Raw genomic sequence first — 22692 nt, forward strand, 5'->3', positions numbered from 1 at the left:
GTCAGCCTAACCTTTCACCTTCTTGCACATTTTAGGAGCAGCATCCAGTTAAGGACACATGGTTCAGAGCAATTTAAAAATAGCCAAGACAACACAGTAGACAATGAATGATTTTGTTCTAAAGCGTTCCAAACCCTTGAATGGCTTTCAAATCCCTGTGGCGTATCGATCATGGGACATGTTTTTTCAAAGGGGCCTTTATTGTTTGTTCACTTCTGCAGCTTGTTTTAGTTCTCTTTGGAGTGTTACCCTTTTAGGCAAAATCCAAGCCCTGAGTTTTCAGATTTGCTAACCATTTCTGCCTCCCACTTCCCATGGATTGTCCAGTGCTAACAAAATCAAAACAAAACAAAGTCCAGCCTTTGCAATATGCAAAATCACAATAATAGGGGATATGGCAGGACTCAATGTAAGGGCTCTTGAGTTTGAATGTTGCCATGTTGTATCACAATACATACCACAATGCGATATATCATTTAAAGAATGCACAGGGTGTACATGATGAATCGTTACATGCCTAGTTGAAATATTCAGCCCAGGATATAATAGTTCCACAGCAAAATGATTGTTGTATCAGTGCTTCTTTTGTATTTTAAATGCTTACACTTATCAGATTAGAGGCTAAAGTTAACTCTGTTTTGCACTACTTTTGCAGTCCCTTTGAAGTGATATTAAAAGGGACTGCCCTATGTGCACAATACACAAACAAGCATACTCTGTTTTATTTTCTATTGTAAAAACGAACAGATAACACAGGTCTGCTCAACAACAATTAACCTGAACTAATTCTCATCATAAGTGGAGCACATAATGAATCTAGCCTTTCTTTTATTTAAGAGGGAAACCAATACTGTGACCCCTGTATTTAACAGTGAACGGTGAATAAACTGTATTTATAGAAGCATGCTGAGCTCCAAGCCTGACCCCTCACCTTGAGGTAAAGAATTATATGCTGTTCTTTTCATATAGAGAGATATATACAGCATATAGTATGTGGATCCCAAGGGACTGTACTTCCTTTTCTTCTTTATTTTAACAAGTGGTAAATACATCTGATATGAACATCAATATAGATGGACTGGGTCCTTTCCAGTATAATAATAAAAAAAACTGTTTAAGTTAGCCCTGCACAGTTTCATTCAGAAATTAAGTAGACACTGAAGAAGGTACTAGCTGAAACACTCAACTACTTGTGACTTACTTTATTAGTTTTTACATTCTGATTAAAGTGTTCTGAAGTGAACTGTATTATGTATTGCAATTTAAATCTAGGCTAGCATACACAAATTATCCAAACCCCATATTTTCATCATTTTCAAGATCGTCCAAGTGTTCATGTTTTAGCAAGTTTAAAACGCAAATATAAATTAAACAAACAAATGCATTAAATGCACACTTGTGAATCAACAATAATATATTACACTACAGCTACCATTCTGCATAGTCTAAGCTTTGCAGCAGAATCCTGAAACATACAATTTTCACTTTTAAGTTTGCTTTTACTAAACTTGTTCCCTGAATGCCATTCTTCAAATGTTTCTAAATTCAGCTTCTCAATAATGTCTCTGGCAAAGTGCTGTAACCCAGTAGAAGCAGATAAGCATGAGGTCTGTCGAGGTTCACGAAAGTATTTCATCTCCTCTATCAATGACTGCTGAGTTAGATTTTAAACTACTTAGCTACCAATCTTGTTGACAGAGTACAAGCAGCTGGTGTTCAATTCTTTGAGTATACCTGTTTTATTCTCTATATATATATAGCAATAACTTATATCTATATATATATATATATATATATATATATATATATATATATATATATATATATATATATATAGAAATGTCAGCCTACACCAATATTTACACATTCTTCAACTGTAAACATTGTATTTGTTTGGTACATTTGCAATACTGTAACTTTGCAAAGACAAGCTATCAGGAACAATGGGACAGTTAAGTTTGAACTCTAGTATTGTTGAAAGTACCATTTAAGTTTTATTTTTTGTGTATTTGTATTTTATTATTAATGATGTCTTTATTTAATATGTATTTTTTTTTTTTTGCAACAGTATGTTTTCATCTTAAGTATTATAATTTGCAGACAATACAGCAATGGCATATACTTTCCAGGCCCTTCCATTTAGTATAATCATGGATATCTTCCAATTCCAAAATCATGAAAGAAAAAAAAAAAAAGGAAAAAACATGCATCCCAAATATGCAAAATAAAAAAAATACACATGGTTTAATTGAAAAAAAAAAACTTACAACTTTGCATATTAATACATCTGGACCCACATGTATGTTAGGATGTATTGTAATGATTGCATTACAGCCACCTATAACCCATACCAAGTCCTACAGCTATTAACCAAGTTCAGCTACAGAGTAGAGATTATAATCTTACCCATTTTGCACTTCCATTAGCTACATAGATCTGAAATGTGCAGTTTTTAAAGAAACATGTATTTTAATTTTAAAAACACACGCATACCGCTGACACCTCCTCTGCAAACAAGAGATTTCTTGACCTAGTGTTGTACCAGATATCATGTTTTGAAATGTTGTGTTTCTTTCAAAACTGCACATATAAACAGAAGTGCATGGCAGAGGAAATTCATGGGCCTGTTTTGTTTGCTGCAATTACTTTACATGACAATCCTACGAGCTCCAGGAACAAAGTTTAACACTGTTAAGAAAACACTTTGAAAACCACGCCAGTAATCTCTGCCAAGCCTGTTCAAGTCTAAACATTTACAAGCCAAAAATAATTCAATACATAAGTTAGAAAATTTGCAAACCACACAGACAAATTCAGGAAGGAGTAAAACCCAAAACTACTCCAGGAGCACAGGTGCAACCCTAGCCTCAGCCAGTATGAAACAGATTCAGAAAAGGCAACAAAGTCTAGTGAACCAATTAAAATATAAATATCTGCATACTGGAATTAAAGTAATAATAATAATTAAAATAAAATAATAATGAAAAAAAAAATCCCACTTCATCTTTGCAAAATTGATGCTTGCTAAAAAACAAGTGTCTTAGTTTACAAACAAATCCTATTCCCAAATGCAGGATTACAAATGACTTATAACATCAGCGGATTACTTAAGATTCAGGTATTCCCCACAGTCCCTGAAGTTTTCTCTGTTAACATACCGAAGCAAAGCTTTTAGGAGTACAACTGGTTTGGATGCCTTGCATTATGGTCTGTACCCAGCAGGGGTCTTACGATGGGACCCGGATTCGGAACAGCCCCTGTTGCAGCTGGAGACGGAAGAGCTTGCAGTTGGCAATGCGAAGCGCAGCACAGCCGGTGCGTCGCAGGTCTGAGGGCAGCAAAGGTTTGGTTCGGTGCCAGGTCCCTGTGCTTCTCCGGAACTCCCGCACATAATCATAGCTGGTACCTTCAAGCATCAATAAAGACAAACAAACAGTTAAGAGACTGTAAAGGTGAGCTGAATTTTTGGCATTCTATATAGACCTACAAATACTCAACTGAAAGGAAAATCTCTCACCAAAACTCAAACTGATATTGGACTAAGAATATAAGTGTAAAATGTTCAGTGTCAGAGCTAGCAACAGAAATTAAATCAGTTCAATTTAAAACCTACTTGTCTACAGTCAGCCCCGTGTTTTGAGTTTATAGCTTTTTTTTTTTTTTTTTTTTTTTTTTTTACATTCTTTCTTTTTTCTGTGGCCACTTGTGAATATTTTGATACACCCCTTTGGCTATTTTAAATAGGTTTTTACAGCAGTAGTGAATCAATCCAGATGCTGGTACAGTAAAATGTTACAAAAACATCCAGCTGTGGCTCCTCCTGGCTGGGCAAAACTGATCAAATCTACCCCTAGGACACTGTTAGGCCCAGTGTGGGTATGCAGGCATTACCCACAAAAGAGCCACTAGTAACCAGTCAATCCCTTCCTATGCACTAATCAAGTAGGGACTGATTCTGTGATGTGGGTTTGTGGACAACTTGACTTCCAAACTCGTTGTACTTAAGTCAGATATCTAGACTGATAATCAAATAGCTAGAATTTGTTTTTAATTTATTTTTTTGCTATTGAGATCCCAAATTCTTACCAGTGTCTAGATCACCAACTACATAGATACTGGCCCCAATTGGTACAGCTCCATATACGAAAGAGGAGCTGGTAGGAATGCAAAGGTTCTGGTCGTCCAAATACATCCATCTGGAAAAGTCACATTCATGTTATTGTACGTTTGGACTACACTGAAGTGAATATATAACAATACTAATGTTTAAACGCATTTATTGAAAAAAAGCAATTACTTAATTTTGTAACAAATATCCAAATGCACACATTCCCAACATCAAAATATCTCACTCACTCAGCGGAATTAAGCAATGCATGTAACTAACCACAACAACAGTGAGTTATTTGAGCATATATTTAATACATTAAAATATAAAGGCACACCTTTCTTTAAAAAGCGCCAGTTTTATAAGAAGTTAGTTCAGTCCCATTTGTGCGTTTTTAAATCATACATTAACAAAAAAATAAAACTGCATATCTTTTTTCAAAAGCTTCAGTTACATTATTATTAGGAATTTCTTTTTTTTTTTTTTTTTTTTAAACAAATCGTGTTCCCATAAACGCAACAAAGCACAAAGATTAGCAGGAAACGGTGCTTGGAGGTCATGCCAATGTCTGCAACAGTGCTGGCCAGAATGTTCAATTGACGTCACTAAAGGGAATACAAATTCAAACGAACACACACACACACACACAAAGGGAACAGGACTCCTTCCCATTTCTCACTTTTCCTACAGGGTTTATTGCACCAGCTTTTTCAATTAGTGTTCAGTTGCACATTTCTATTTCACCTGCTGCATTATTTTTAAAATCTTACCCTGGGGATGAGGTCCATTCCAGTGGAGAAATAATAACTATTAAAGCCTGAACGTTCCCACTGGGAGGGAAGAGCATGCAGAGATTCAACAGCCCTTTATAACAGCATTAATTCTTGAACTGGGGCACAGTCGTGCTGCTCATAAGGTTTGCATTAGTACAATTGAAAGCAGATGCAGGGACCATATTACACTTCTGTATGCCCAGTGATTTTACAACCATGCCAATGCAATCATAAAAAAAGTACAATGGGAATATTTTAAAATAGCAGACCTGTAATTAATAGGGAAGCAGTCCCAAAAACATTTAGTCTTCATTAGTTTCAGATGGAGTTAGAAACCAAAAGAACAAAAAAGGTTCAAAATGACTAAGCATTCATTTATATGGAGAGGAGGGCTATAGTTGAAAATTATTGACCTGGGGGAAGACTACTGTTACTGATGGGGCTACAATGCCTGAAGCCGCAGGCTGAGAGCATTGCACCCTGTCGGAAACAATAGTCTTTCTGAGAAGCATTTAATTTTCTGCTATTTTTCTGGTAGTTTCTTCTTTTACGTTTAGTTGTATCACTGCCATTTTTAGATTGTTGCTGTACTCTTAGTTTTAACCATTTTTGTTACTTATTTTTCAAATCACAAATTTCCACTTTATTTTTCAACACGACTATGTACTTATTTGTTCTATAATTATCATCAGGTGTTGGTTTTCGATCATACATCAATTGGGTTTCATACAAAATATGTTGATTGCACAAATACTTTTGTCAAAGTATAAAATTAGCTTTTGCATCTTATTTTTCATTTTACAGTTATATAATAATTTGTTGTTTTATTATAAAAGTGAATCTCTATTTTAATTTATATTTAAATAGAACAATTTGAAATAAATGAAAATCACTTGTGTTTTTTTTTTTTTTTTTTACTGCCCAAATAGTTTTGTCTGCGACTGTATATAAAAGGATAATGACTTACAGGTATAAATATTGGATTGTTTTCTGTAACCACTAGGTTAATTACGACAATGGTTCTCAATCCTGGTCCTCTGGGACCAGTGTCTTCTGGTTTCCATTCCAACCAATTTCTCAATTACTTAACTAAACCCTTAATTGAACTAAAAAGTAGCTTAATTGTTCCACTCCCAGAAAGTTGCAGGTTTCTAATTACTTGTAACATTTTATAGTTAAGATGAGCTCTCCAACTGTTTAACAGCATAAAACCATTAACTCTTTACACTCCAAGCAATTTTCACCTATTGTTGCCAAATTGAATTTCCCCTGTAAAAAACACATTTATGTGCTAGAAGCATGTTATTTACATCAAAATTTAAAAGCACAAATTTTTATTTCATATGATGTTGGAATTTGGAATAAAAAGTGCTTCCTAGACTCTCACAGATGAGAAAATGTGAAGAAAAAAATGCATTTTCAAAAATTATCATTGTTTTGAAAAATAAACCATGAAAACATGTATATCGAATTTTTTTGAGACATTTATATATTCCTATATGTTGGGAAGTTCTGCATAAAATGTCAGCCCAATAGCACTAAAAATGACCAGAATGCAAACATTGTTGCAATTTCGGATTTTTATTGGCAAGTGTTTTTTTTTTTTTTTTTGGATGTGCACACAGCTCTAAAATCTTTCTTTGGCTGAGTATCGCATCGAATTTGGTCTTGAATTGAAGCCTGGCTCCTCCTCTTTGGAACAAACAAAGAATCATCGCCGAGAGACATTCCTGGTTGGAGCCACAAAGCGAAAGGTAAGCGACCCACCGGCGGGCAAAATCCCATATACCGGAGTTTAAAGGGTTAAAAAGGCCTAATTAAGCTAAGTAGTTCAATTAAAGGGTTAGTTAAGTAATTGAGAGCTCAGTTGGAATGAAAACCAGGGGCTCAAAACTTTTGATCTGGATCAAAGTGATCTGGATTTTGTAATCGAGATTACTTTTAACTAGATAATTTTGATCAGTTTTTTTTACGAAAATGTCACTACTGGATTACATTTATCCAGGTAACAAATAATCACGATTACGAAAATCGAGTTTTTTGAAGTAAGCTAGTTAATTAATTAACTTATTTATTTATATAACAATAGGCCTTATTTATGATATAACTTAATTTAGCAAAAGACATAAGATTGTGGTAATAATGATTAATACATAACTATTTTTTGTTTTATATTGTTTTTTTTTTTTTTAAACAAAATCTAAATAACAATGTTAGTGCATGCAAATAATGATTATTTTATTTATGCATACTTAGCAGAAATTAAATAATAAAATCTAAATTGAATAAAAATAAAACTTTTGAAAAAAGGATGTGTGTTTTTTGACAACTTCATCGTTTTGCTCATTGGTACGGAGTCCAGCATCTCTGACCAGCTTTAAGGCAGCATATATGAAGGCGTATGTTTTTATTTTATTAAAGCTATACCACTAAATAAGTTTTTTTCCTTTTTGCTTGCACGGATACAAAACTTAAATATATAAATATTACATTCAAACACTCTATCTGGACATATAGCGTGTGTTTGCTATGACAATTCAAACAAAATGTCAACATTCTATGATCATTTAAAAGCTAAATCCACCTCTGCTGTATGATCATAATAATCCTGGTATTTTGGATTCAAGTAATCCTGATCTCCTTTATAAATTCTGAAAAACCCAATTGCAACATTTAATCGTGATTAAAAGTGTGACTCGATTACCAAAATGAAATCCTGATCACAGTAATCCTGATTGCATTTCGATGTTTTGAAAAACCCAATTGCACAATATAATCCAGACCAAACACCGAAATCCAATTACCAAAGTTTTGAAAAAACAACCCTCAGAAGATACAGGGGTCCCAGAGGACCAGGATTGAGAACCACTGAATTAGGATACCTGTGCATTCCAAAGATTTCATTAGACAAGAGCTCTTCGTACAGGACTTCAGGTAAAGGAAGGGGCTTGTAATATAGGCATAGATCAGGTGTACAATTACACTGCAGCAGCAATTTAAACACCTGGGGTGGATGTCGGATCAGGTTTCCACACCACAAAGTTCAGCACTCTACTTCATACATTATACCACCATGCATGTGAAAAAACATTATATACTGCAAATTATTACTCCTGCATGAAAACAAGCAACATACATTGAGAACTGGAGGTGCTGGATTGACCAAAAGGGATTAAGAAACTTTAAGTAGCTTATCTTAACCTGTAAACCAGCATTACCCGGTACCGAGTCCTGGTCTTTATCCTCTAAGCCTGGATACTCTTCCATGGCTACATACTGATGAAGGCACTGGACGAAACATTTGTTTCTTATAGACTTCCCCTGGTATATTCTGGACCTTGAAGCAGGTTTTGCTATGGATAACGTGGGTCCATCTAACCTCATGGATATCAGGGGCAGTACTGACCTCCGAGTCAGACATCAGTTCAGAACATATGTTCAGGGCCATATGATGGGACACACAAACAGCAGAGAAGCAGAAAAGGTCAGTGGCACTACACAAGCCGTCGCTGCCAGCCAAACGCTACTTATTAACTAAGTGAGCCATGTGCACTGCGTTCAGCGCTTACTGGGGCAAAGTGAAGGCAGTGGTGCACCAGCAACACTGAATAAAAAGAGTATTCAATGTTTAGTAAGTATGTTCTGGGGGTCTTGTTACCATCCCTGTTGGCATATAGTGGTCTTAATACAGAAAGTGACTTTACATGTTGGGACTATATAAAAAAAGTAGCCTTTATTAAGCTGGCTTTAAAGCAGGGTTTTACTGGAACACAAGAACATTTGTGTTAGTAAGTAAATGGCTTTTAAACTTCTATTTACAGTATGCATAGTTATCCCTACACAAAATGAACCCTTAATTGCTGGGATGGGTCAAACATTATGACACAACTTCTTTTGCTATGCAGTACAGTGCTTGTTGTGCCTTTGCATGAAACATGCTTTAAAAGCTCATTTGCATGTGTAGTTTTTGGCTCATTTCACAACAGTAGTTAAGGGTTAACAATAAGGAATAAGAAATCAGAAAACAACTGGAGTAATAGTAGCTGGCTTCTCGGTTATCTTTCTACTTCTCTTTGCTGAATTAGGCGTTTGTTTGTTTAGCTGTGCTGTACAGATGTCAGCTAACTTTAAAAACAAGAATCGCAGCTTGATTATATTGAAACCTGAATTCAAAGGACTTCGGCCATATTATGCTTTTCCACTAGAAGGCGGTGTTTAAGCCAGAGTCCAGTTTTTACATATTGAGCAACTGTATGTTTACTGAAATAAAAGAAGCACCAAAGGGAAGCCTACCTGTTCCCATCGTTCTTGTGGTATACCCTAAAAGAAAGTTTGCATTTTTCAGTAATCTTTCTAATAACAATGTTTAATTGCATTTCTTTTTTTCTGTTGATAATGATGTGGCGTTGTTACCTAATTTCAGTTTGAGTTACATTCTATTCTGATCAAGATGAATATTTTAAAGTAAATGTACACAAATAATAATAAAAATAATTTTATATAGAGCCTTTCATAGTGGACCACTATCACAAAGCGCTTTACAGAGGTAGGCTGTGAACTGCTTTAGGTGCAGTTACTAACAATAGGACACTGATTTAACATCTCACCCGCAGGATGGAGCAAAAGGAGGTTAAGTGACTTGCTCAGGCTCACACAGTGAGTCAGTCAGTGGCAGAGGTCGGATTTGAACCGGTGACCTTCTAGTTACAAGCCCTGGACTTTAACCACTGGACCACACTGCAATAATAAATTAATATACCTAAAATAACCTCCCATCAACATTTTAAATTTACAACAATTTTAAATTATTTTTTGCACGGGAAATATCTATTTGATTGACCTACACAGCAGTGGATCTAAATAAAGTTGTCATTTAAATGGTAAAAGGTTTAAAAAAAGACTATGAAGCTCTACTGGGAGTTTGATTTTCATACCCTTCACTCATTTTATTAACTGGTGATCGACACACAGGGCTAATATTTCACTTGTTACATTAATGTCCAAGTTTCATACAACTTTTGCTGTTCATACAGTCAAGTGCTTATGTTTATGACTATTTGTATTAAGGTGATTGCACCTAATATGAAGTCATTGTACATATCTGGTTTTGGAACAGATAAAGATACAATATGCAAAGCACTGTACTTAAAACTCAGTAGCTCAAGATCAAAAATGAAACAAGTCCCCCCAGGCATCGTGTGTTTTAATGGTTAGAGCAACAAGAGACCCTGCACTGAAACTCCAGCTTACTCTTACAATTGCTTTTTGAAGCCCAATCAAGTTACTTCACCTTGCTTCAGCAACTGGAAAACTGGGTCCAAAAGCTATTGCTTTTACATTTTTTCATTTATTAAAAGAAAACAAAAAACATGTTTTTAGGAGACCTGAAATAAAATCAGGAATGATAGAATGGTTACCAATCTGTTATTTTTATTTGCGGTTCAGTCATGGAAATGTTGATGTCCACAAAAGTAGACAGGATCCATTTTATTCCAAAAAGCCAACCCTTTAACAGTACAGTGCACACAGCAGCAATGCTGGGACAGGAGTGGAGTTCACAAGGGAAAGTGCCCCCAACCAAACTAGTAGAGCGCCGGTTCACTGCCTGGTGTTGCCCTTCTCAGGTGCATGCAGAGATGCGTTCGTACTGAGCACCGTGCTCTTGAGACTCATCACAGTTTCCAATGACAGCAAGGATCAGACTGTATGTAGAACTGGGGTTTAAATGTGAGTTTTTGGGTCAAAAGTTGAGTTTTTTAAAAATATATACATTGATTTAAACATAAAAAGAATCAGTAACATAACATAAAACAATTCTAATTAAATGTAAATAAAGTTAGAATTATGTGTTTGTTTAAATCCTAATATTTATTCTCTAAGGAGTTGCACATTTAAAATCTCAGCTTTTCAAAAGTAGTGCATGATTTTGACCCTCAATGTTTACCCCGTTGAACCGTGCTGTGTACACACTGCACCTGCCATGAGAATGCACTACTACACATTCTTCACACGGAGACAAGAATGAACCTGCTTAGAGGGAGAGGAGTGTAATTATTAGAACAGCACAGTGCTTGAGAACAGTGATCAGAACAGGGTTCTTGCCAGCAGAAACACAGCTGAACACCACACACTGCAGCACTTAAGGGTTCTTCTAAAGTCTCCCTTACAAGTACTGACAAGCACAACCCTGCTAGGTAAATTAAACACTACAATGGGGACGTTTCACTAATAAAAAAAAAAAATCACGTTAAGTGTTGAGATGTATTTTTATTGCATTTTCTCAACACTTACCTTTTGTATTCATCATGGTAGAACTCAGACTTGCAGGTCAACATCTCAGTAGTTTGGGGGTGGTCTGTCTCCCGGCTACGTACCCCTCCAAACACATAAAGCTCCTGTCCCACGCCACAGGCTACGGCTCCAAATCTGATGGGGGGAGGGGGGAAAACCGAACAATCAACACACCGTTCATTAACTCTATCAAAGCAGGTACATCCTTTACACCTGTCCCATGAAAAAACAAGCTTATTAAAAAGGGCAACTTGTCCTTAGAAAATTGTCGTACAAGACAATTTTGGCCCATTCCATGTTACGTGTGTTACAAACAATGTCCATTTCCTTATCACATAACGATACAATGCTTAGCCACAACTGTATAATATTTTTTTAATTGCAGCCTCACAAGCCAGAATATTTAATATGCAGTACATTGTTTATTGCCAGACGGGAAGCTTTTGGCTACAGAACTTTAAAAAGATGTGTTACACTAAGTTTTCAGCCTACATGACAATGTAGGAGGGTGTGCTCCAAACTGTAACACATGTAACGTGGAATGGGCCTTATCCAAAAATGGTGTGTTTAGTTTATTTAAAAAAAAAAAAAAAAAATGCAATCTCACTGCTTTATCCCAGAGTTCAATATTGCGTGCAACCTGAAGACTCTTTTTAATGCTTTACCTCCTTTCCTTCAGAGGGCAGATAGCTGTCCACTGCTGCGTCTTTGGGTCGTAGCACTCCACCGATTCATAGAGTTTCCCATAAGAGCCTCCACCCATTGCATAGATCTTCTTGTTCATGGTTGCATAGCATCCAATCTGCAAACAGAGCGCATGGTCATATTATATTCCACTGACAACACAGGAAAACCTTGTCTGCCATTCTGCAGCTTGTAGTGACACAGCTTTTCTCCAGGGTTCTTTGTTTTAAGTGTTTATTTTTAAGAAGAGCACAAAATATGTATTTTTAATTTTTTTTTTTTTTTTTTTTTTTTTTTTAGCCAGAATTGGTTTATGGAAACTTCAGTAAAACCTGTTAATTGTGCAAAAAGTATTGGTATGGGCCTTACTTCCTGGATTCATATTAGATTTATTTGTTGTTTCTGACCAGCTGAAAAACAAAGCCTGGCCTGTCTAACACACACCTTGTCGGACTTGCAGTAAATCAAAAAGACATGTACTGTACTAAAAGCAGGGACTGTATTCGTAACACACCTACATATTGAAATCAACCTTTTTCAATTCTATACAAAAAGATAAACATATACAAATATCAAATAATAATATTAAACTCATATGCAAAGGGTTGGATTTGAAAGTTGATAGATGTTTTCCATCCAGTTCATTCCCTTTCTATTGTTTACCTGATACACCTGTCCGTTGTCGCAAAATCTAACAATTAGCAGGTTTCATGATGTTTCAATGAAGATCAAGTCAGCTCGAAACAAATGATTTACTTCAAAAGATGAACAAATTATTACAGCACTGTGTTATTATAGCATTATGCGCTTCTCACAGATAATGAAGAACCCTTCTTATATCTAAGATATATTTCTACTATGCAGTCCCAACTGTAGTAAATATTACCAGCAAATACCAGCATGGTGTAACATGCTACATACCTTCCGAACCATGGTCATGTCGGACTGCGTCTTCCAGATGTTGGTGTGAATGTCGTACACCTCGATTGAGACCATCTCTTTCTCTCCATCCTCCCCTCCCAGGACGTAAATCAATCCATCAATCTCCACTATCCCAAAGTTGTGCCTGGCCTAAAAATAAATCAGGAAATAAAAAGTAGGACACATGAACCTGCATATGTAGAAACTAATCACAAGACTAGATCTGGCAGCACCTTGAAAATACCAATTCCATTCACCTGTGTCTAGCTATCCAAATTTGTGGGGCAATCATGTTCCAACTTTCATTTAAAATGTACATATATGTATATATATGTGTGTGTGTGTGTGTATATATATATATTTTTTTTTTAAATTTTGAATCAGCTACCAAATAACAGCGTAAAAATAAAAACACTCAAAAAAAACCTAATGGGAGAAAAAGAAACCCATTACCTCGTTTGTTAAATAAAAATTTAAAACACTCTGCCGTGCAGTAGAATGCGTGTTATTTATTTCAGAGGTCACCTTTTTGAAACGGCCATTTACGTCATTTATAAAAATGTGTTGCATGAACGAAGATGAACAGTCATTTTCAAGTACTGGTTGTTTGAATATTTGATTATTTGTCCCCAGTACTAATCCAAACAGTTCCTAGAATGTTATAAACATTTCTAACTAGGTTTCCGATTCCAAGCAAAAACACTAGACCACATTCTTTAAGAACTATTCATATCTTGACAAGACGCCAAGACTGTCATTGATGATGGAATACTCTGTGAGCATGCTGCCCCTTCGACACAGTATAGAACATGATACTGCTTATATCAACAACAAATACAGAGTGGATTAGCACATTGAACAATACATGTTGAAATTTGCAGCGGCTGGTCTGCTGTACTAGCCCCAGAAGTGCCTGAGCAAACAGAACTGGTAGCTGTCGAATAACTTTACAGAGCCCACGGCTTCCCTTTGTTGCAGTGAACGCCTTCACTGACCTCAAGCATAGGTGAAATGGCACTCCAGGTGTTGGTATCAGGGTCATACTTTTCCCCTGAGTTGAGAGAAGTTTTATTTTCATCCAGTCCTCCAACCACAAACAGTAAGCCCTCTAATTAGAAAGAGAATGCAAAGGTTACTGATTTTACTCTGTGAAACCGCCTAAGCCCTCAGCTTAATACAATAGCTGGACTCAGTACAAGAACAAAAGGAATGATGGAAACTGGTTGTAAACGTGCAGCCAAAATTACAAAAATGTGTTTGTCACCGTGGAACATCATGAGTGCTCTCATATCTTGCTTCTGACAGTTTGCTCTTACATTTAAGTTTCCCAAAAGGCAAACAAGATACCGGTGCACTGCCACCTTCTGGTAGAACAGAGAACAACACTGAGCATTAACCAATCTGACCTTGTCATGTTGAATTTGTATAGACACCAACAATTGTTAAATCAACTCATAGGAGTAACAGACAATACTGAGAACTAGAAACAATCAACAAATTCCAGACTATGCAAGACACTTGCTTTTTTACTATTTGGGTCAAACTAAAATTTCGTGAGTGATGCCACTGGTGAAACACTATGTTTAGTTTAAAGATAGAGCCACACATTCACAAAAATATACCTTAATGAAAGCTTTTGCTCTCTACTTTATGACAGGCCTGCTGTGGTGTAGTTTTCAAGTGACTTAGCAATTATTTTAAAGTGGTAAATGTTGATTTGTAACATTCTGGAATTATTACGGTTATGTCGCATTTGTACTTGGTACTGGGTGGGTAAAAACAGGAAGTTATGTAAACTGCATTCCTGACCAATGTCACAATATTGTGACATCACCATCCTGTTTGTGCCCACCCAAATCCAGATTAGCCCCCTCCCTAAAGCAAAACCTATTAGAAATCATGCAGCTTTAACTAATAGCACCTGTAGCAATATAAATAAACTGATCTGGGACACCCAAAAAACTCCCAGGGAGGTGAGGAAGGCTCACCTGCAGCCAGCACTCCATGGCTGAATCTCGCAACGCTCATGGGCATCAGCTCTATCCAGAGCTGTCTGTTTGGATCATACAGCGGGCACATGCAGCGCATGACTTTAGATGGCTTGCGAGTGCTGAAATGAAAGAGGGAGATTTTACTATTCCAGCTACGCCCCTCCTCCCCAGTTCATAGCCAAGAATAGGAAGTACAATCATTCGGTGCTCTGGACCCCCTCCCCACTCACCGCTAACAGACTGCTGCCCCTTCTCTACTCCCTTTCATCTCCTCTCAACACCTCTCTGCTATCTGGCTGTTTTCCCTCTACCTTCAAAACAGACCTGCATCATCCCTCCACAACTACCATCCTGTCTTTCTTCAATTCCTCTCTAAAACCCTGGAGCGAAGAGTACACCGCCAGCTCTCTACTTTCCTGTCAACACATTCTTTGCTTAACCCCCTCCAATCTGGTTTTCACCCAGCACACTCCACTGAAACTGCTCTTTTCTGCCTGTGTCGCCTCCCTCTCCTCTGTCCTACAGTGGCATGCAAAAGTATTGACCCCCCTTGGCATTTTTCCTATTTTGTTGCCTTACAACCTGGAATTAAAATGGATTTTTATTTGGATTTCATGTAATGGACATACACAAAATAGTCCAAATTGGTGAAGTGAAATTAAAAAAATAACGGAAAAGTGGTGCGTGCATATGTATTCACCCCCTTTGCTGTTAAGCCTCTAAATAAGATCTGGTGCAACCAATTACCTCAGAAGTCACATAATTAGTTAAATAAAGTCCACCTGTGTGCAATCTAAGTGTCACATGATCTGTCACATGATTTCAGTATATATACACCTGTTCTGAAAGGCCCCAGAGTCTGCAACACCACTAAGCAAGGGGCACCACCAAGCAAGCGGCACCACGAAGACCAAGGAGCTCTCCAAACAGGTCAGGGACAAAGTTGTGCAGAAGTACAGATCAGGGTTGGGTTATAAAAAAATATCCGAAACTTTGAACATCCCACGGAGCACCATTAAAGCCATTATTAAAAAATGGAAGGAATATGGCACCACAACAAACCTGGCAAGAGAGGGCCGCCCACCAAAACTCACGGACCAGGCAAGGAAGGCATTAATCAGAGAGGCAACAAAGAGACCAAAGATAACCCTGAAGGAGCTGCAAAGCTCCACAGCGGAGATTGGAGTATCTGTCCATAGGACCACTTTAAGCCATACACTCCACAGAGTTGGGCTTTACGGAAGAGTGGCCAGAAAAAAAGCCATTGCTTAAAGAAAAAAATAAGCAAACACGTTTGGTGTTCGCCAAAAGGCATGTTGGAGACTCCCCAAACATATGGAAGAAGGTACTCTGGTCAGATGAGACTAAAATTGAGCTTTTTGACCATCAAGGAAAACGCTATGTCTGGCGCAAACCCAACACCTCTCATCACCCCGAGAACACCATTCCAGTGAAGCATGGTGGTGGCAGCATCATGCTGTGGGGATGTTTTTCATCGGCAGGGACTGGGAAACTGGTCAGAATTGAAGGAATGATGGATGGCGCTAAATACAGGGAAATTCTTGAGGGAAACCTGTTTCAGTCTTCCAGAGATTTGAGACTGGGACGGAGGTTCACCTTCCAGCAGGACAATGATCCTAAGCATACAGCTAAAGCAACACTCGAGTGGTTTAAAGGGAAACATTTAAATGTCTTGGAATGGCCTAGTCAAAGCCCAGACCTCAATCCAATTGAGAATCTGTGTTATGACTTAAAGATTGCTGTACACCAGCGGAACCCATCCAACTTGAAGGAGCTGGAGCAGTTTTACCTTGAAGAATGGGCAAACAATCCCAGTGCCAAACTTATAGATACATACCCCAAGAGACTTGCAGCTGTAATTGCTGCAAAAGGTGGCTCTACAAAGTATTTACTTTGGGTGGGTGAATACTTATGCAACTCAAGTTTTATGTTTTTTTGTCTTATTTCTTGTTTGTTTCACAATAAAAAATATTTTGCATCTTCAAAGTGGTAGGCATGTTGTGTAAATCAAATGATACAAACCCCCAAAAAATCAATTTTAATTCCAGGTTGTAAGGCAACAAAATAGGAAAAATGCCAAGGGGAGTCAATACTTTCGCAAGCCACTGTAATTCTCCTCAACCTCTCTGTTGCCTTTGACACAGTCGGCCACTCTATTCTCCTGTCCTCTCTCGCTGACCGGGGACTCTCCAGCACTGCTCTTGCCTGGTTCTCCTCCTACCTCTCTGATTGCACGCACTGGGTGTCCTGGCGTGGCTCACCCTCTGCCTCTTGCTCGCTTTCGACAGGTGTCGTCTACCCCCCACCCCCCAATTAAAAACATGTACTCGCCAATCGCTGTCTTGACCTTTCTGCTCCCTCCTATCTCCAGACTATCATTTCTCCCTACACCCCCTCTCGCCCATCCACTCCTCCATCACCAGCATATTAGCGGTACCCCCACCCCACCGCTCCTAGAACCCGCTCTTTCTCCACTCTTGCCCCTCATCCATGGATAGGTCGTTCCACTGCTATCAGGACTGCTCAGTCCCTGACCACCTTCTGGCGCTTCCTCAAGACACAACTGTTTAGACAGCATCTGTAAACATTACAATTCTGAACTATACTGGGCTATGTGGCACCCAATTGTACCGGTACTTGAATCAGCTTGCACTTGCACTGAAAAGTGAAAAATCACCCTGAGCTCAACTTAGATGCTACCATCATGTGTACCACTTCGATCGAATGAATAGTGCTTTGAGAAAAAAACACCAGGAGCACCTAATTCACTTTTGTCAAGTTGCCAGATGAGGGGTAAGTAACGAGTTTTATTCAAACTTTAGCCCAACCCTTTACCCTGTAGTGGATGCGGGTCCTAAAATGTTAATATTGCTGTAAGAACCTTAGGGACCACTCTTCCAAAGTCCCCCCACTGGTCATAACCCCCTCCTGAAATTAGAATTTTTGGTACTTCTACCAATTTAGGCCAATTTAAGATAGATGTTGATGAGATCTACAAGAATCAAGCAAACCATTTTAGTATCCATGGATTTTGGATTTTTGAATTTTAATTTGTCAAGCATTCGAGCATTGCTTATGGCCACTTTGCCGAAGCTAAAGTGCCACATAGTCTAAACCGAACTGGCATTACTCTTTCATTTTGCATTGTCTTGGGTTAGATCTGGAGTAAAAAATGACAGGGTGTGTTTCCAGTGGCACCAGCTTGGAGCTGAGGGGTTATGAACTTGCATGTTCAAACTGATCGAAAACACAAACAATAGATAATCTTGGCAAATTTTAGGTGCTTGAGGGGTTAACCACTTGATCTTTATGACATGCTTACCGTACCATATGCGATTTCCAATCTCAATGTCTTTTGGCAGTGAGGTCTGGTGTGGAAAAAAATGATGGTAAATTCACTGTTTTTCAAAAAAAAAAAAAAAAAAAAAACACAACTACACCAATTACCCCACCGTTTGCATATGCGTGTCTTCGGCCTTCTCAACAATGCAGCGTGGTTGCCATGTGGTTTTGAACACTGATCCGTGCAGGGCTCCAGTGCCCTGGTGCCATGCATTCTAGCAACTGGCACATCCTGAAGAAATAGGACTTCTGTGGCAAGGTAAAGCTTCCCGGCCATTGAAGACTTAAACTCCAAAGAGTTTCAGATGTGCCTGTCTAGGATGCTTAGGAATGCTGCAAATGGCTTTCTCATGAATGATTAGCCAATCAGTCAATTATACCCCTAAGGCGGCACCACGCCCTATCTAAAGAAAAAAAACATTTTCTTTTTGTTGGAGAGAAACCACAAGAAAAGAGAAGAACACTCTGAAAATCTCACTCCCCATTAGGGTTCACAGATGCAATACATTTTAATGTGATAATTACTGAACTATGTGATGTGTGGTTTCTATAACAGTTTGTTAACCAACCACGTTCAGCATAAAACTTTTAAAATGTTTTAAATGCTTTCCTTTTTGCGCAGTTATATACTTATCATACAAACTGAGATTTTTAGTTCAATTCCAGTAGTGGTGCCGGAACTTGTTAACCCCTCAAGTTCCTTAAGTTTACCATGGTAATCTATTTTTTTGTGTTTTCTGTCAGTTTGTAGTTTTTAAAAAACACCTAATTGAGGTTTTGGTAGTTTCAAATGTGCCACTGTAACAAAGAAATCTAAGTTCCATTTGCAAGGTCGTAACCCCTCAGCTCCAAGCTAGTGCCACTGGATACACACCCTGTCACTTTTTACTCTAGATATAACCCAAGACAATGCAAAATTGAAGAATAACACCAGTTCGCTTAGGACTATGTGGTATTCTAGCCTCACCAAACTGGCCAAAATTCCATGGATACCAAAATATTTTGCTTGACTCTTGTAGCCCCTTCCATGCAAGTTATTTATGCCTAAACTTGGTAGAAATACCAAAAATTCTAATTTCAGGAGGGGCTTAATGACCAGTGGGGGAAATTTAAACCAAAAGTGTTTCACAAGATTTGTAAGAGTGGTCCCTAATGTTACAGTAATTCCGACATTTTAGGACCCCCATCCCCTGCATGGTAAAGGGTTGGGCTGAAGTTCGAATAAAACTCATCACTTACCCCTCGTCTGGCAACTTGCCAAAAGTGAGTTAGGTGCTCCTGATATTTTTCTCTCAAAACCCCTCTTCATTACCAGTCGACGAGGTGCTACACATGATGGCAGCATCTAAACTGAGCACAGGGTCAGGGTCACTTTTGGTTGACCTTTGCCAGGTCACAGTTCAAAGGGGAAATTAAGAAAAAAGAAACATGTGAATTTTTCTAGCAAAATCTGAGACAGCTGGGCAACAAAATGCCTCTTTCCTGGTTGAGTTGGCTTGGAAGACCAGTATCCGTGTTCACGTCTTTTGTAATTCCTCCTACTTGAAATCATTCTCAGCCATTCATCATATTTACTACGTACTCATGCTGGACTTCACTCATATAAACAAATATTTTTTATATAAGTTAACTGCTCTTAGTCAAACCCGCACTTACATGTAATTATTTACAGTAATCTCTATTTTTTGCTTACTTGAATTTGATCTTTTGCTTATGATTTTATTGTACTCTACAACTGCTCTTATCTGTACGGTGATACTATACAATATAATATTTTGTAATGTGAGGCTTTGTACTCTGATATTTTGTAACAATTGTAAAGTCTCCCTGGATAAGGGTGTCTGCTAACAAATAAATAAATAAATAGTAATAATAAGTCGCTTGTGAAGTCAGCTAAGTTTGACAATCTGGCACCACCCTGTGGCCTTTTACTTGTATTACACCTCCATTTTCAAATAAGTTGTAGCCAGGGACAAGGGTATTCAATCTCAATGTGGGAATGTGGCTGGGGGCCTTAACTGAATACTTGATGCTAAATTAGGCTCCAGCCACATGGGATATAAGGGAAGAAAATCCTTTGTTTAGGGCAGAGTGTTTGGAGAGGAGTTAGGGGAGTCTAACTGTGTATTTTTGTTTTGGTCTGTGAAGGAGAATGCCCAGCTGGACAGAAGTATTGTTTTGTTTTGTGTAAACCTTTTATTTTGGCCTTTGTGCCAGCTGCTTTGTTCATGTGTTGGTTTTTGTTTATTTTGTTAATAAACGTGTGACAGCGGTTTAACTGCAGTGTCATGGGTGAAAGTAGCCAAAGGTCATTTTGACTGAAACTTGCATTAACAGTTTATTTAACTGTATAATAACAAAATCTAACTCACACTAACTTTAAAAATATAGGCAAACTCTGAACCAGTAAACTTTATTATTCAGTAATTTGGTAAATTGGTACCTACAGGTGAGTGTTTTTATTTTAACGGAATTGCGTCTACAGATTGAAAACTTTCACCCATGCAGTTTCTAGCCTCGGCGTCTCATTCATCACGCTATCCTGCTACAGTGACCATTTATACAGATGTAGCCAAACGTTTTGCATTGCCTACAATTTTAGGATTGTATATATAATTACATAATTTAGATCTTTATTTAACATTGCGTAAATCAAAGAAACTACAAAATGACATTGCAAAAAGTCTACCGGAAGCCATAATAGTAGTGCAGTATTTTCATGTTAGATTTTGAAACGTCACATTTTTCAATTTGTCCATTTTCCGTTAAGTATATCGAAAACTTCAAAATGGTATGTAACGCAACATGTTAATGTGACATTATTCAGAGGGTTTCATTCAATTTTATGAAGTAAATGTAGTTAATTATTTAGGGTGATGCAAAAGATTTGGCCACAGCTACAGCTGATTTATAGTAATTAATTGAAAACGTCATTATCGTCCAAACCCTAAGAAACCCTAGACTCACGCCCTGTCCTCCCCTCCCAGTGTGATGATGCACTCGGAGTAGCCGCGGGGCTTGAAGGTGGCGAGCTGGGTCTCTCCGTGCTGTGTTGGGCTCAGGGGGATGTTGTTACACTCCCGGATGACATCTCGCACCAGGGGGTCAGCCATCATCTGATCTCGCAGGTAGGTCGAGTCCAAGCCGTGCACCCACACCTCTGACATCACATCTTTCATGAACACCTAGAGAAAAAAAAAATGCATGTGTGTAATGTTTTGAAGTAGACGCAAATTACACCAACAATGGTTACTGAGGACATTTTATTTGTTTTTCTAAATGTCTTCCTTGTACGGGATATGCCTAGGGCGGCCAAATGACTCAAATGGGCCTTCCTAAGATTCAAAACATGGGAAAAAAAAACAAATGTCTGCAAATACATCCTATAGTAGTTCCACTGAATCTAAAACTACCTCCATTTTAAAAAAATTTGGGATGCCAAGTGTATACACAATTTCTTATTTACATACCCTTGTTGTTGACCCACTATTGCGGGTTTTATAGCGGTGGATCCTGCCCACTTACCCTCCTGGCTTCCACATCTTCCGATATCCACCTGACCACTGCTTCGAAGATGTATTTCTCATTGCCCACGTTGAGTTTCTCCAAGGCGATGATCTCTTTGAGTCTCTCTGGGCTCAGCTCCAGGAACTCCTCAGTGCTGCTCACGTCCCTGAAGTGCGTCTCCAGGAACTCTGTGGCCAGGTAGTGCACGTGATGAAGGCAGTAGTGCAGCGCAAACTGACGGATCCCGATGCAGTTCTCTGCCACGATGCAGCCCTCCAGGAACTCGCAGCACAGGGTCTTGAGGTCAGTGAGGAGCAGCAGGTCCGCTGCCTGCACAATGTCCTGGATGGTCTCTTCACTGAGTCGGATCTGTATGAAAAGAAAGCTCACTGACATAAGCTGGCCAAGCACAGGACACAAATATAAAATAAACAAGATCGAGGACGGTTCATTTAAACCCTGGTATTGAAGTGTAACAAGGCAAAGGCAGTTTACAGTAAAGAAAGAAAAAAAAAACTTTTCACCCAAAACGTCTGATCAGACAGTTATAACATGGTTCTCCATTATAATCCAAAAATAAACAAATGAATAGCAACCTAGAATGTAACTCAATAAGCACTTTCTTCTAGGATGGTGAAGATATATGTGTGATCTTCCTGGTGGTGTCATTTAGGGTTGCACTTGTTGCCTTGAGGAACACTCACCTAAATTACTTTATCCAGAATACTCTGCTTCAACGAATCCTATACTTGTAGCTGGGCATACTTTAAAGAGTAAGTAGCTTCAGATGTCATTTTAATAGCTGCTTTTTTTATGGTGTTTGCAATCTTTGACAGTTTCGGTGCTCTTTCTTATAAATCTGTCTTTACCTGGCTTTGAGCTGGTCCAAAGAATCCTAAATGTTGGGACTGAACAGCTTTCCTCATTCCATTCAAACTATTCAACTAGTCCTATTGCCACACAATTAGGATACTCCAGACAAGCTCAAATCCAAGAAAAGTCATAGTAAGAGTAGAATGATAACTCATACAGTAGCAAGAGAACCCACAACCAC

General features: G+C 38.2%; 1 protein-coding gene across 3 annotated transcripts in view; it reads right to left on the reverse strand.

The window, feature by feature from the left end:
• gan (gigaxonin) overlaps positions 1–22692 on the reverse strand; it is a 42767-nt gene that overhangs the window by 16441 nt on the left and 3634 nt on the right. Inside the window, exons 3-11 of one of the 3 annotated variants that reach the window (XR_005951341.1) lie at positions 21657–22007; positions 21099–21316; positions 14766–14887; positions 13773–13885; positions 12778–12927; positions 11838–11974; positions 11173–11307; positions 4087–4196; positions 3159–3406 (exon numbers count right to left, since the gene is read on the reverse strand). Coding sequence is in view for 2 of the 3 variants with exons in the window: in XM_041267894.1 (XP_041123828.1) it covers positions 3228–3406; positions 4087–4196; positions 11173–11307; positions 11838–11974; positions 12778–12927; positions 13773–13885; positions 14766–14887; positions 21099–21316; positions 21657–22007 (1515 nt within the window). In the remaining variant the exon portion in view is untranslated. Of the gene's footprint in view, positions 1–1849; positions 3407–4086; positions 4197–10050; positions 10596–11172; positions 11308–11837; positions 11975–12777; positions 12928–13772; positions 13886–14765; positions 14888–21098; positions 21317–21656; positions 22008–22692 lie in introns of those variants that run through there. The other 2 variants (XM_041267894.1, XM_041267896.1) reach the window with 2 other exon arrangements.

The sequence above is a fragment of the Polyodon spathula genome, chromosome 13, assembly GCF_017654505.1.
Source record: "Polyodon spathula isolate WHYD16114869_AA chromosome 13, ASM1765450v1, whole genome shotgun sequence".
Classification (NCBI taxonomy): Eukaryota; Metazoa; Chordata; class Actinopteri; order Acipenseriformes; family Polyodontidae; genus Polyodon; species Polyodon spathula.